We start from the raw sequence: 13516 nt of genomic DNA on the forward strand, positions 1-13516 counted from the left end.
GCTTTTAATTATACCTGGCCTTTCTGCAGTAATTCCTGTACAAGATTGTGCTAGTTAAGTTCACTCTTACATATCTTTTAAAATCAAGAAGAAAATTCTGCATTACCTCTAATCCTTGCATTTTATATGTCATGCTAAACTGTATTTACTGGTCTGACAATATCTGTTAAAAAAGGTAATATTACAGTTAAGAAGGTGCTGTGAGTAGGCACTTTCTTTTTTATTCCTGTACAGTACTCAGGACCAATAAGAATTACCAGGAACATTTTCGTTCAAACATGATCAGCTGCAGTGCAAACATTGCTGCATTCACTGTAAACAAGACTTGTCTAATAAGTTTAATCACTGTCATAAGCAGAAAAAAAATAGTTCATCTCTTCTACAACTTATATCAACTTAACATTTAGTTTGCCTAGTACTAAGTGAATCTTCATAACTTTTAAAATTTACCTATATTTTTCACAGTAAGTTTCATTATGTCAACTTTTCAAAATTTAAGTTTTAATGAAAAAAAAAATTGAACATTTAAAATATATGAATTGTTGAGACACAGTGTTCAGATTGCAACTTCAAAAATTAAATCAAAAGTGTCATGGAACTGGTGAAATATTATTTAGCCATATGACTTAACGCCAAACAAGAATTACTACTCTTATGTCTCCTAAATACTGGTTTATATTGTTTTATAAAGTAAGAAAAATAAGTGTTTGAATGTTTGTATAAAAAATCAAATATTATGCAAAATTCATAAATTACATAAACAGGGCAATTTAAAATTCATTGTCCAAATTTATTTTCAAAAATATTTTTCTATAAAATTAGATTCTATTAAATATGTGATGAACTATTTGTATAAGAATCTAGGACTTTTGGAATTTGATTCAGCAAGAGATGTAATTTATGAAAAAGGTGCGGAATGTCTGGCAAAGATTAAGATACAAAAATTCCAGCATTAAGAATACCTGAACTCTCATATAGACGTGCTTCAGGATTAATAAATAAATAAGTCTTTGTTTGTCCTGTGTTTTGAGCAATTTAAACAATTTTGTCTTATTCTATTGTGAAGTTTTGTTACTGTTATGTATTTCTAATTCATTAAATCCTTAATGGTTAAATATAGTTAAATAGAGGACGAAACCAGATCAAAAACAGGGAGATTGCACATAGGATTAACCTATGTATCTTATTTTCTTTTCTTGACATAGAAAATATAAGGCTATTTTTGTGGAGCTTTTTTGTTTTAATGCTGCAGTAAAATTGGACAGATCGCCTAGCTGTTGATCATGGTGACTCCTACAAGTCTTTTCCTGAGGGAATTCTGTAAATTCAGAGATATGGGCAGTTTATAGAATTTGAAGATGTATTTACTAGAGCACATTATCTTGCATTTGGCCAGGTTGTATTTAATCTGCCTACTTCCAGCATTCATAATACATCACAGTGAAATTTAATTTAAAATTAAATGCAATTCAGCATCCTGTAAAGCACCTATCAAAGCATTTCTACTCTTTGCTAGTACCTCAGCTTTTACTTACACATTTACAGGCTCTGAGATGGACAATCCTGTGGTCTAGTTTTCAAGGGCTGGAAAATAAAAAGGAAAATTTCTTGGAATTCCCAACCACTCAAGACCTGGAAATTTCATTTCCTGGATTATTATAAAGCTTATGTAAGGTTGAAATGGTTTACTTTTAAGGCATTTTGTCTAGCAATTCAAATCACTGTGGAATGCTTTAAACCATCAATAAGTTGCTAAACTCAGACGGAAGAGTTGTCAGTCGTTAGTAGATACTTGTAATGATTTCTGTATCTACAATACAAGAAACCTTACTGCTCCGTGGACAGATTTTATGTCAGCTACATCTATTGATTATACAGCTGAGGGGCATCAGGATGCACAAGTAGTTCTTAGAATCATAGAATCATAGAATGGTTAGGGCTGGAAGGGACCTTCAAAGGTCATCTAGTCCAACCCCCCTGCAAGGAACAGGGATATCTCCAACTAGATCAGGTTGCTCAGGGCCTCATCCAACCGGGCCTTGAACGTCTCCAGGGATGGAGCATCCACCACCTCTCTGGGCAACCTGTTCCAGTGTTCTACAACTCTCATGGTAAAAAATTTTTTCCTAATATCCAACCTGAATCTACGTCCCTCTATTTTAAAACCGTTACCCCTTGTCCTATCACAACTGGCCCTCCTGAACAGCCTCTCCCCATCTTTCTTGTAGGCCCCCTTGAGGTACTGGAAGACCGCTATAAGGTCACCCCGGAGCCTCCTCTTCTCCAGGCTGAACAGCCCCAACTCTTTCAGCCTGTCCTCATAGGAAAGGACATCATTTCCTATGAGCCTGTCCTCATAGGAAAGCCTCATCATTCTTCATCTGCTTTGCTTGAGATTTTGGAAAAAGAAATATTAGATATGATAAAGAGATTAAAACGATGGTGGGTGTATTACAGCCCATCCTCCCTTGGCGGCCGAAGGCTGCTTTCTACTCCATTCATTTCAGTTCACAAGAAAAATAAATCTTTCTTTTAAATGTCATTTATGTGATAGGTTGTCACCAGTGCCTCTTGCTACTGTAATATGTTATCACTCAAGTACTATGTAAAGCAGTACAAGTCATCAGTAAAAATAACAATTAAAAAGTCCTTTCTTCAGGGATCTCGGAATCATAGACAGGTGCAAAAATGCAACTTATTGCAGATACATAAGGAAGATATCTTGGATTATTTTCCTCTCCACTTGCTGCTTATTACTGAAATAAGTCATTTTATTGATACTAGAAGAAAGAGATGTTTCCTGTGCAAGAAAGAGACATTCCTGTGCAATAGGAACTGAGTAAAAGATTGACACTGAGCTTAGGACATTATTCCATCAAGAGAGGCAATATGAAAAAAAAAGCAAAAGTAAAATGGGACAGGAAACAGTTTCAGTGTCGGTGGTAGCAAGGTTAGAGGACAGGGAAAGAGCAACAAGTTAAATGGATGTAAGCAGCAGCTGATTATACAGAGCTTTGGCACATGAATTAGATGTTTTAATGTGACTTCATGAGCATAGGAGAGCTAACAGAAAGATTTGAAGAAATAAAGATGTTAGATGAATGTTGTAGTATAATAATTGCAGCAGCAAATTATGCTGTAGGCTAGTCTTGCAAATATGGAAGGAGTAAGAAAAGTTTCATTTCTATTAAATTTTCTTTCACATTTTCATTCTGTTCTGATTTTCTTTTTCAGTACACCAAAATGTATTTTAAGTGTTATTCAGTTTGCATTTAGTTGAAAAATTACAGAAAAAATAAAGAAATAATAAAGATTTAGGAGAGAACACTGATTTCTTGAAGTATCTGAGATTCTGTTTTACTGTGACTGCTTTGGCACTGCACAGCTATTTGCTTCTGTGGACCCTGCCCTATCTTTTTCTTGCACACAATCAATTTTAGGATTTCTGGATAGTGAACTTGTTTAGTTTGACTCATTCTTATTACCCTAAGTGTTCAATGTGAGTTTTATGTAAACCATTGAAATATGAGGATATGAATAGCTCATTTATGTTCTCTGCTTTGGATTTGCAAAATCTCCATGACTGTGATTATACTGAAATTTCAACTATATTTGCATGTCAATGTGAAAAACGTTCATCTCTATGTTTTACCATTCAGTTATAAAGGTGTTTCCCATTGCTGGTGTGTGAAGAAAAAGACTGATTTCAGTAAGAGGTCGAATGTGTTGAGTATTATTTCATTGCCTCTGGCAAGCACGTCTATTCTGGGTTGTCTTAGCACTGTGGCTTCTAGTTCATATATTGCATTTATGAAGTCCATAACATGGAGCTCTGATTTTTCAGTTGATTAGTATCCTATTTTAATTTCAGCATTATTTTTATTTTTATTACTACTATTTATCATTTTGATGGATATATTGCCACTCAACTTGTCTTCGAGTTCATCTTCAAAATGCTTGGTAGATCTCACTAGTGCAGGGGATACATATCATCTTCAACAAATTGATAGTATCTAGTTTCTTTTTTCTGACCCTGGAGGTATAGCTGAAGAATCTAAGGTCAGCTATGATAGCAGGCATATGTACTCAGGGAATAATTTAGTCAGAATTTCACTTTCTAAGTATACATTATGATTATGGAACCCTTGCAACAGACTAATTTCCCAGGTACTTCAGTGAGATTCATCTGTTCCATCTGCAGGTTTTCCGTACTGAATGATCCAAATCGAAGGTAATTACGGTTTTTACCCCTCTTTGTAGTCTCTAGAGTGAAATTGCCATTTGTCTGAATTACAATAAATTAATATATTGAGATGTGTTCCTCTACATCTTCTCAGAGCTGCCCCACCTTAGCACGACTTGAGGAATGAGCACCAAACTCATGAATGTGACTGTGATGGAAGGCAAGTTCCCCTGAACAACTAGGGGAAATCTTAAATCCCATTCCTTTTACTCTATGTGAAACACTGGAGTGATAGAGAGAAACTCATCTGGGAAGTCTTCTCCTTACAGATGTATGACTTATGTCCTTGGCTAGTCACACTGCCTGTTTGGCTTAATAAATCTTAATTTTTTTTCGTGCAAAGAGCATTTAAGGTGGTTAAATCAAACCATGACAGTTATAGACAAATGGCAATTTTAACCAAAGTTAAAACAGATCACAGCTATTATAGTTGGACCTGTACTATCGTCACCTCCTTTTCTACTTCTTTTTAAAAACAATGGCAGATAGTGCTGTCATTGTGTGTTCACAATGTCTCGTGAGTGCTGAGCTGGTTGAGACTCTAGAGATGGATTTTTATACCCTCATCTTCTCTGAGGTACAGTACTAATTTTTGTGTACTGCTAGGTGCAGCTAATGAGAAGAGCTATCCTGGTTCTCCAGATGCAGACATTTTTCTTGTTCACGTATTTGCCAAGTAAAGTAGAGTTGCCTAAGTCACTTTACTTTGAATTCTTGTTGTTTGTGGTTTTGGTTTTTTTTAAAAAAAATGGATATTTTGCAGTTTGCTACTTTAGAAAGAGTTGGGCTGTCATCTATAAAAAACTAATTAGTTATGGCTTCCTTACAATGTAATTTATTGTATATTACCAGGACATAGGTAAAATATTGAGAGTACTGCAGTTTTCATTAACAGTATTAGAATTATTTTTCTTCTTAGTTTCCCAGAGCTGAAACCTACCATTTTTCAGAGCATGCTGTGAAAATCCTATTTCTAAGGCTATTCAGAGAAGAGGTGATTTAACTTGGTACATTTGAGTGTGGACTGTTATTGTTTGAAATAGGGTTTTAACATTAAGTAGGAAATTCATGTGTAAAGAGAACGGATTGTGTTAGATTATGATACCCTTGTTACTGATGGTACTTATTTTGTTTGTATTTCTAATATTTATTTCAGCATCTGAAACTTGGAGAGGATTTGAGTAAATTTAAATAAATAAAATAAATCTTTCTTAATGATATCCTGGGTGTTGAATCAGATTGATACTTAACTTTTTCTGAGGTACTAGTATATAAGCCTTTTTTTCCAATTGTGTCCCTTTTTCCTTCTACACCCCTTTTTCCCCTGACTATAAATTTCTTTATCACTGGTAGAGTAGTGCATATTTGCTCCTGAAGTGAGTGTTCCCAATGCTAATTTCATGTGCTATTCTTAGATTCTTAGATTCTTAGATTCTTCTAAGACTTCTTTCTATCATCACTTTGTGGGGAAAGACTGGTAAACACTGAAGTATGCTTATTTTCAAATTAGTCTTTTCTTGAATTGAGCTATGTTTTAAAATTTTCCTTATTTTTTCTTTTTTTATTATTTTTTAACCTTAGACTCTACCAAAACTTCTCAAAATCATCCAGAATTGTTTATAAACATTGTTAGCCCCACTGCAGCTCCAGATGTTTTCTGTTCCTTTATCTCTGGTTCAGGATATTTTACTGTACGATCAGAGCAAATCCTTGTCCTTGTCCCTGACACAAAGTAAAGAGGTCTTTTTCTTATGTTTTGAAAAGATGTTTTATTAAGAAATACCTGAAATAAAGACACCCTGGCATAAAAACCTAGCCTAGAAGTGGCTATCAGTTTGACTTTGAATATTTCTAATAGTTCCCCGGTTTCAGATTTTCCAGTTCATTCCAGTAAGCTTTTTCTTCTGAACGGTGGTGACAGCTACCATAGGGAAAAAGACTCCTTACACAGAAAAAGTCTTCCCAGGGAACCAACCACAGTCCCTTGGATAGCCTTGAGAATCAAATCTCATCAGTAACTTGTTGGAGCTCAAAGGAGCCTGTTTCCCTCGAGTCCTGCTTATCTGCACCCTCATTAACCTCTTCAAAAAAACTCTCAAGAGTTAGGGAAGTGCTTTCTTTCCCTCCCTGAAGTTTTCATACAAGTTTTCTTAATATTCTGATGAGCACAGAGATGGATTTTTCAGTGGAGGATGTTGATCAGATCGGGCCCAAAGTCACTTTATCTGAAAAATTTCTGCTTGAAAAGCACAGACCTCAATTAAAAGGCAGTGGAACTTACATAAAGGATAGAAAGTCTAAGCTTTATACACATATATGGGAAAATTTCTGGTGAAATAAATGAGATATTGTAGAAATTAAAGAAGAAAAACTGTCGTATTCAAAACACTGACAGCATGGATGATCAATCCTTTTTCCTTCAATGAAGTGAGGATACAGCACTAGTAACTGACAGATTCTCAAAGAGATTCATAGATTCATAGATTCATAGATTTCTAGGTTGGAAAAGACCTTAGAGATCATGGAGTCCAACCATCCCTAATCCCCATTAAACCATATTCTCAAGTAGATCATCCACCCTATTCTTAAACACATCCAGGGATGGGGACTCAACCACCTCCCTGGGCAGCCTATTCCAGTGGCTGACAACCCTTTCAGAGAAGAAATACTTCCTAACATCCAACCTGAATCTCCCCTGACTAAGCTTATGCCCATTTCCTCTTGTTCTGTCACCCATCACTAATGTAAAGAGCCCTTCCCCTACCTCCCCACCATCTTTTCTCAAGTATTTATAGGCCGTAATCAGGTCTCCCCTCAGCCTCCTCTTCTCCAGGCTAAACAGCCCCAACTCCCTCAGCCGCTCCTCATAAGTTTTATTTTCCAGCCCCTTGACCAGTTTAGTCGCCCTTCTTTGGACTCGCTCCAGGAGCTCAATATCTCTCTTAAAGCGAGGGGCCCAATATTCCAGGTGCGGCCTCACCAGTGCTGAGTACAGGGGCAGGATCACTTCCCTATTCCTGCTGGTTACACTATTCTTGATACACGCCAGTATCCCATTGGCCTTTTTGGCCACCTGGGCACACTGCTGGCTCATATCAAGCCGGTAGTCAACCAACACCCCCAGGTCCTTCTCTGCCAGGCAGCTTTCCAGCCACTCTTCCCTGAGCCTATAGCGATGCTTGGGGTTTTTATACCCCAAGTGAAGGACTCTGCACTTGGCCTTATTAAAGCTCATGCCATTGGCCTCATCCCAATGATCCAGTCTGTTCAAATCCCTCTGAAGGGCCTCCCTACCCTCGAGCAGATCGACACAGCCTCCCAGCTTGGTGTCGTCCGCAAATTTACTGAGGGTACATTCAATCCCCTCATCCAGGTCATTGATAAAGATGTCAAACAGAACTGGACCCAGCACTGAGCCCTGGGGAACCCCACTGGTGACCGGCCTCCAGCCGGATTTAGCCCCATTTACCACCACTCTTTGGGCCCGGCCATCCAGCCAGTTTTTAACCCAAAGGAGGGTGTGCCTATCCAGGCCAGCAGTTATCAGTTTCTCAACCAGAACACTATGAGAAACTGTATCAAAGGCTTTACTGAAGTCTAGGAAAACTACATCCACAGCCCTTCCCTCGTCAACCAGGCGGGTCACCCTGTCATAGAAGGTGATCAGATTTGATTGGCAAGACCTGCCTTTCATAAACCTGTGTTGACTGGGCCTGATCACCCGGTTAACCTGTATGTGCTCATTAATAGCACTCAAGATAACCTGTTCCATGACTTTGCCCGTCACCGAGGTCAAACTGACAGGCCTGTAGTTCCCCGGATCCTCCTTCCGCCCTTTTTTGTAAATGGGGGTAACATCCGCCAGCCTCCAGTCCAGCGGAACTTCCCCAGTGAGCCAAGACTGTCCAAAGATAATGGACAGGGATTTGGCAATGACATCCGCCAGCTCTCTCAGGACTCTCGGGTGGATACCATCAGGCCCCATAGACTTGTGGTCATCCAGCCAAAGGAGCAGATCCTTGACCCGTTCCTCTTGGATCACAGGAGCTTCGATTTGCTCTCCCTCCCTGCACTCAGACACCAAAGGCCAGCTCACCTGGGAACTACTGACCTTATTATTAAAGACTGAGGCAAAGAAGGCATTAAGGACCTCAGCCTTGTCCTCATCCCTTGAGACTAACGTACCCCCTGAGTCCAGTAGGGGCTGGAGGTGATCTTTAGCCCTCCTTTTGTTATTAATATATTTATGGAAAGACTTTTTGTTGTCCCTTACGGAGCAGGCTAGTCTAAGTTCCAATTGGGCTTTTGCCCCCCTGATTATCTCCCTACATGTCCTAACTTCCTCCCTGTATTGATTCCTGGATGCCTGCCCATTCTTCCAAGACTTATAGACATCTCTTTTTCTTTTGAGATGTTCCCAAATCTCCTTTGTCATCCAAGCTGGTTTTCTACCCCGGCGGCTCGACTTCCGGCACACAGGGACAGCTCGCTCCTGTGCCTCCAGAATTTCCTTTTTGAATAGTAACCATCCCTCCTGCACCCCCTTACCCTTGAGAGCTGTCTCCCATTGGACTTTGTTAACCAGACTTCTAAACAGCCCAAAGTCAGCTCTCCCGAAGTCCAGCTTGGCCGTTTTAGTGTTCCCCCTCCTAACTTCCCCTAGAATTGAGAATTCTATTATCTCGTGGTCACTATGCCCCAGGCGTCCTCCAACCTTCACATCTCCCACAAGACCTTCTCTGTTCACAAACAGCAGGTCTAGGGGAGCACCTTCTCTAGTCGGTTCACTGACCAGTTGCGATAGGAAGTTGTCCTCCACACTCTGCAGGAACCGCCTAGACTGTTTCCTGACTGCCATGTTATACTTCCAACAGACATCAGGTAGGTTAAAGTCACCCATAAGGACAAGGGCTAGTGAGCGCGAGACTTCCCCCAGTTGTTTAAAGAATAGCTCATCAGTCTCACTGTCCTGATAGGGTGGCCTGTAGCAGATTCCCAGTACAATATCCGCCTTCATAGGCCCCCCTTTGATTTTCACCCACAGACATTCTACTAGGTCATCCCCAACATTTAACTCTAAACAGTTTAGACCTTCCCTTACATACAGGGCAACCCCACCACCCCTTCTACCTCTCCTATCCCTCCTGAAGAGCTTGTAGCCATCCATGGTAGCACTCCAGTTATATGAGTCATCCCACCATGTTTCAGTGATGGCAACTATGTCATAGTTTCCCCGGATAACAAGAGCTTCCAGTTCCTCTTGTTTATTGCCCATACTGCATGCGTTCGTATAGAAGCACGTAAGTTGGGCTTTCGACCCCACTGCACCCCTAGGGGGGGAAGTTTTATTACCTGAGCTGTTATTTTTGGGAATCTCTTTTACCTCTAGGCAACTTGTGTGTTGCTCCTGACTACACATATCACCCCCTACTATCACTGAGAGGACAGCTCTGTTCCTATCAGCATACCTATACAGAATATTTATCAATTTAATATGGTCTGATTGTTTGTTTTTAATACAAAAACTAATAGACCTAGAGAGCGCATGAGAGAGTCTGATTCTATTGATGGGTAAAAGATTGCACTACATGTGGAGAGAGCATCCTGGGTTCTGGTCCCTGGATTAATACAGAACTGCTCGTGGGAGCACCTTCTTCATCACACACAGGGTGCAGAACATGTGAGTTGGAACACCCTCAAACTCATAGCTTCTGCTTCTTAACAGGGTCTACATGGGAGCTGGGTGTTTCATCTCTCAAAATGTTCATGCAAGAAATATTTTCAAACATTAAAGTTGTAGGTTCTGAGGAGCTAAAGGTTAAAGAAATGAAAAATTCTCAGTGAGTTTGAGGCACTCCAAGGATGTGAAAGGAGCTATTTTGGATCTCAATTCTAGATGCCTAAAGGCCTCTTTGGGACAAGGGTACAATACACTATTAAACTTTGAAAAAATGATAGCGTGTACCTTACATAGATAGTTCTCCTGTGAGATTAGAAAATAATTCTCATACAGATTGACACACATAAGAGAACATTATCCAGAAAATACTTTTTCTTCATTAAAGATACATTGTGCTTTTTTACTCCATCTCTGTTTTCCAACCATTCCACTTGAACCACTTGCACTGTATTGACCCGCTCTGAGCCTTTAGAGAGGCTGTTAAAAGCTGTAACGTGAACCCACAGAAGTGTCAAATATTAACAAGTGTCCTCTGCCCTGCTGATGCTGAACATTGATCCACCTCAGGCGTCAAGAAACTGAGAGGGCTGATTTGTAGTTGTTGCCTTTCCTGTTCTTTCATATGGTGGGTAAGCATACTGAAATGTCTTTCCTCCAGCTATTTGACTTTATATGGTAATTTGCGTCACCCTCGTCTTCACGGGAGCAGGATCCCACCCAGTAGCACACTAATCCATGTGACTAGCTTCTGTCTTCTGTGATTCATTGTTTCTCTCACCCTGTCCCCAGAAGCAAGGTTGTGTATTTAGCCATATGATGTTAAATATATCACTGTTGTCTGCAGGGATATGTGTTTAACTGAACTTTTTGCTGTGGGTTTATACTAATGAAGGCAAGTCAAACCGGTGTGTTTCCACCTGAGATGGAAGATGATGAGGTTTGTGTGGACTTCAGATTCTGGAAGAGGCCATTCCCCAGTCCCAAAACGGGACTCTCTCTCCTGTGCAGAAAAGCTTTCCCTGCTGCAATCTGATGTGGGTGCCTGAGAAGTAGAGTCACCATCCAAAGTCCTTCAGGCCTCGCAGCACCCCAGGGGTGAAGTCTCCCACCTGGAATCCACACTCACCCTCACTGCTGAGTGGGAGACCGGAAGGACAGGCAAATTTAATATGCTTGACCTAAGGAGACATATCTGAATGCTTCCTCCTTTTAATGTTTTCTTTATATCAGGAGTACGAGTGAAGTCTAGTTCAATACTACTATGGAGTTTAATTAGCAGAAATAATGAAGTACCAAACTAACGTTGTACTTTGTGTGGTTATGATGGCATGCCAGAGTGATTGTTTATTGAACTGATGTTATTTTGGAGCTGACTCATGCTGTCTTTTCTACCCCAACCTACCTAAACTTTGCATAACTTATGGGGAAAAAAAAAATTGCCTTCAGCTCAATAATTAGTATTGAGTCCTTCTCAAACATGCACAATGTTTGTCATTTCTCATAGACTGGTTGTTTTGAGGGTTTTTTTAAATAGACTGAATACTATGATCTTATGCAGTAACATTCTTAATAATGTTGTACAGTAAACATATTTTTCCTGCCATTTGTTCATTTCACCTATAGGTGTTTATCGAACCATTTATATAACAAATTGCTAGGAAATTATTGTTTTCATTATCATTCATCAGTATTCTACATAGATCCCACTGAACCACTGGAGTTTGGACAATACACCGCAGTTTATCAATGAATAAGCTGAGTTCTTAAATGAGTAACTGATTTCTTTACCCTTGCAACGTACAGGTTGTTCTTCACGAGTCACAATTCTTGTCAATAAGCTGCGTGTTTTACATAATATGAGGCAAACATAGCACGTATATGTTGCTGCAGGTTACTTTTACAACTTGATAACAGGCTTTGATTTATCACTTTTCTAAGCTTTGTTGTTCCATTTTTCCCTTAGGGATATGATGATGGATATGGGGGTGAATATGATGATCCAAGCTATGAGGCATATGATAACAGTTATGCCACCCAAACACAAAGGTAAGAATTTGTAGTTTTACATTAATTTTTCAAAGAGGAACACTTATTTTCTCTTAGATTTTCATGCAAATTTCCTAGTTTGTTTTCCAGATTAAATTCTACAAAATCTCACAGTACTTTAAAAAGTTGTCAAAAAGTAATAACAGCAGTCAGTTTATATATAGAATTATTCAGATGCAACAAAAATGCAATCAGTTATACTTTTAAAATTGTTGCAAATTAAAGTTATTTTTTTAAAAAAAATCAAGTGATTATATCATTTTCCTATCTGATGTCATTCTGAGCTTGTTTGTGCAATTTCTTTTCCTTTGCTAGTGTGAAGTTGTCAAGGGCATCTCATATTTATGGCTTTTGCAATGTTTTGGGCAAAACCAGAAGGGAATTAAAAAAAAAAAAATAATCCTGATGGTAAATACCTGCCACTGGTTGGCATCCACCATCATGGTAATCTATGGAAAGGAATTGCATGTCTGAAGGCTGAAACTATCTGCTTCCAGCCAGTTACTTTCTCAGCAACTCTCAGAATTTTTAACAGCAACTATGTTAGGAAATTTCATTTTTTGTCCTTATTGTGTGTAATAATGGGGAAAATTACATTCACCTCTTTTATGATTCATGTCATTAAAATGATCACTTTTTGTCTACACATACACCACACACACTCATGTATTAATTTGACAGTTGGTCTGTGTTTATTAAATATGGAATGACATCTTTTTCATAGTTAAGCTGAAGGATAAAGGAGTGCTTCAGCCAATTGTTCAGAAAACAGTTAGAGGTTGCTAGGCGTACAAGTAAGATTATGGAAAGGCAAATGAAATTTTAACAAGAAAAGACACAGATTTTAACTGAGTTAAATGATTCTCACTGGGCAAGAAAGTGATGTACACATATAGAGTTCTTCACTCCAAAGACCAGAGAACCTTAAACTTGCTTTTTGTTTAACCGTCTTTTTTGTTGAATGCTTTGCTGATGAAAATGCCTGTCAGAATTACATTCAGCTCCAGAACTGCTGTAGTGAGTGGCACTTGAGCTGATAAAAAAATACTTTGTAAGTATTTTTATAACCAGTGAAGTATATTTAAATGGATTTGTCACACCTAAATGTGAACCCCATCAAGTATACTTTAACAACACTTTTAAGTAATTATACATTACTAGCTGCACCCATCATGTCATTGTGTAGGTAGATATTCTTGTTGTCAAATGTACTCCCAACTTTTTTGAAAAGAATTCAGCCCATCTTTTGCTGCAATAGTGAATTGTCACAGGAGATATTGCCTCTGGTGTAAAAATAATAATTAGTTGGAAATCTCTCTGCTATGACATTACGTTATATCATCCGAATTAACCTATAATTTCTTTGCAAGTCGATGTCCCAGGCAACTAAATGACAAATATACCAAGTTTATGAGGAATGTATTATAATCAAGCTAGAACTGGCAGTGATAATTTGACTCAAGAAAGAAAACTTATAAAGAGTCACATAATTTTAGCAATTAAACAGCTATTAGGTTTAGTCATCAGATATGTTTTCTACCAACATC

The 13516-nt window shown here is 38.7% G+C and overlaps 1 protein-coding gene across 1 annotated transcript in view; it reads left to right on the forward strand.

Annotated features, from left to right (window-relative positions):
* Nucleotides 1–13516, forward strand: part of KHDRBS2 (KH RNA binding domain containing, signal transduction associated 2) — a 362598-nt gene that overhangs the window by 315987 nt on the left and 33095 nt on the right. Inside the window, exon 7 of the mRNA XM_086608307.1 lies at nucleotides 11887–11969. Coding sequence (XP_086464433.1) covers nucleotides 11887–11969 — 83 coding nt within the window. The remainder of the gene's footprint in view (nucleotides 1–11886; nucleotides 11970–13516) is intronic.

This window comes from Tauraco erythrolophus, chromosome 2 (assembly GCF_009769465.1).
Source record: "Tauraco erythrolophus isolate bTauEry1 chromosome 2, bTauEry1.pri, whole genome shotgun sequence".
Classification (NCBI taxonomy): domain Eukaryota; kingdom Metazoa; phylum Chordata; class Aves; order Musophagiformes; family Musophagidae; genus Tauraco; species Tauraco erythrolophus.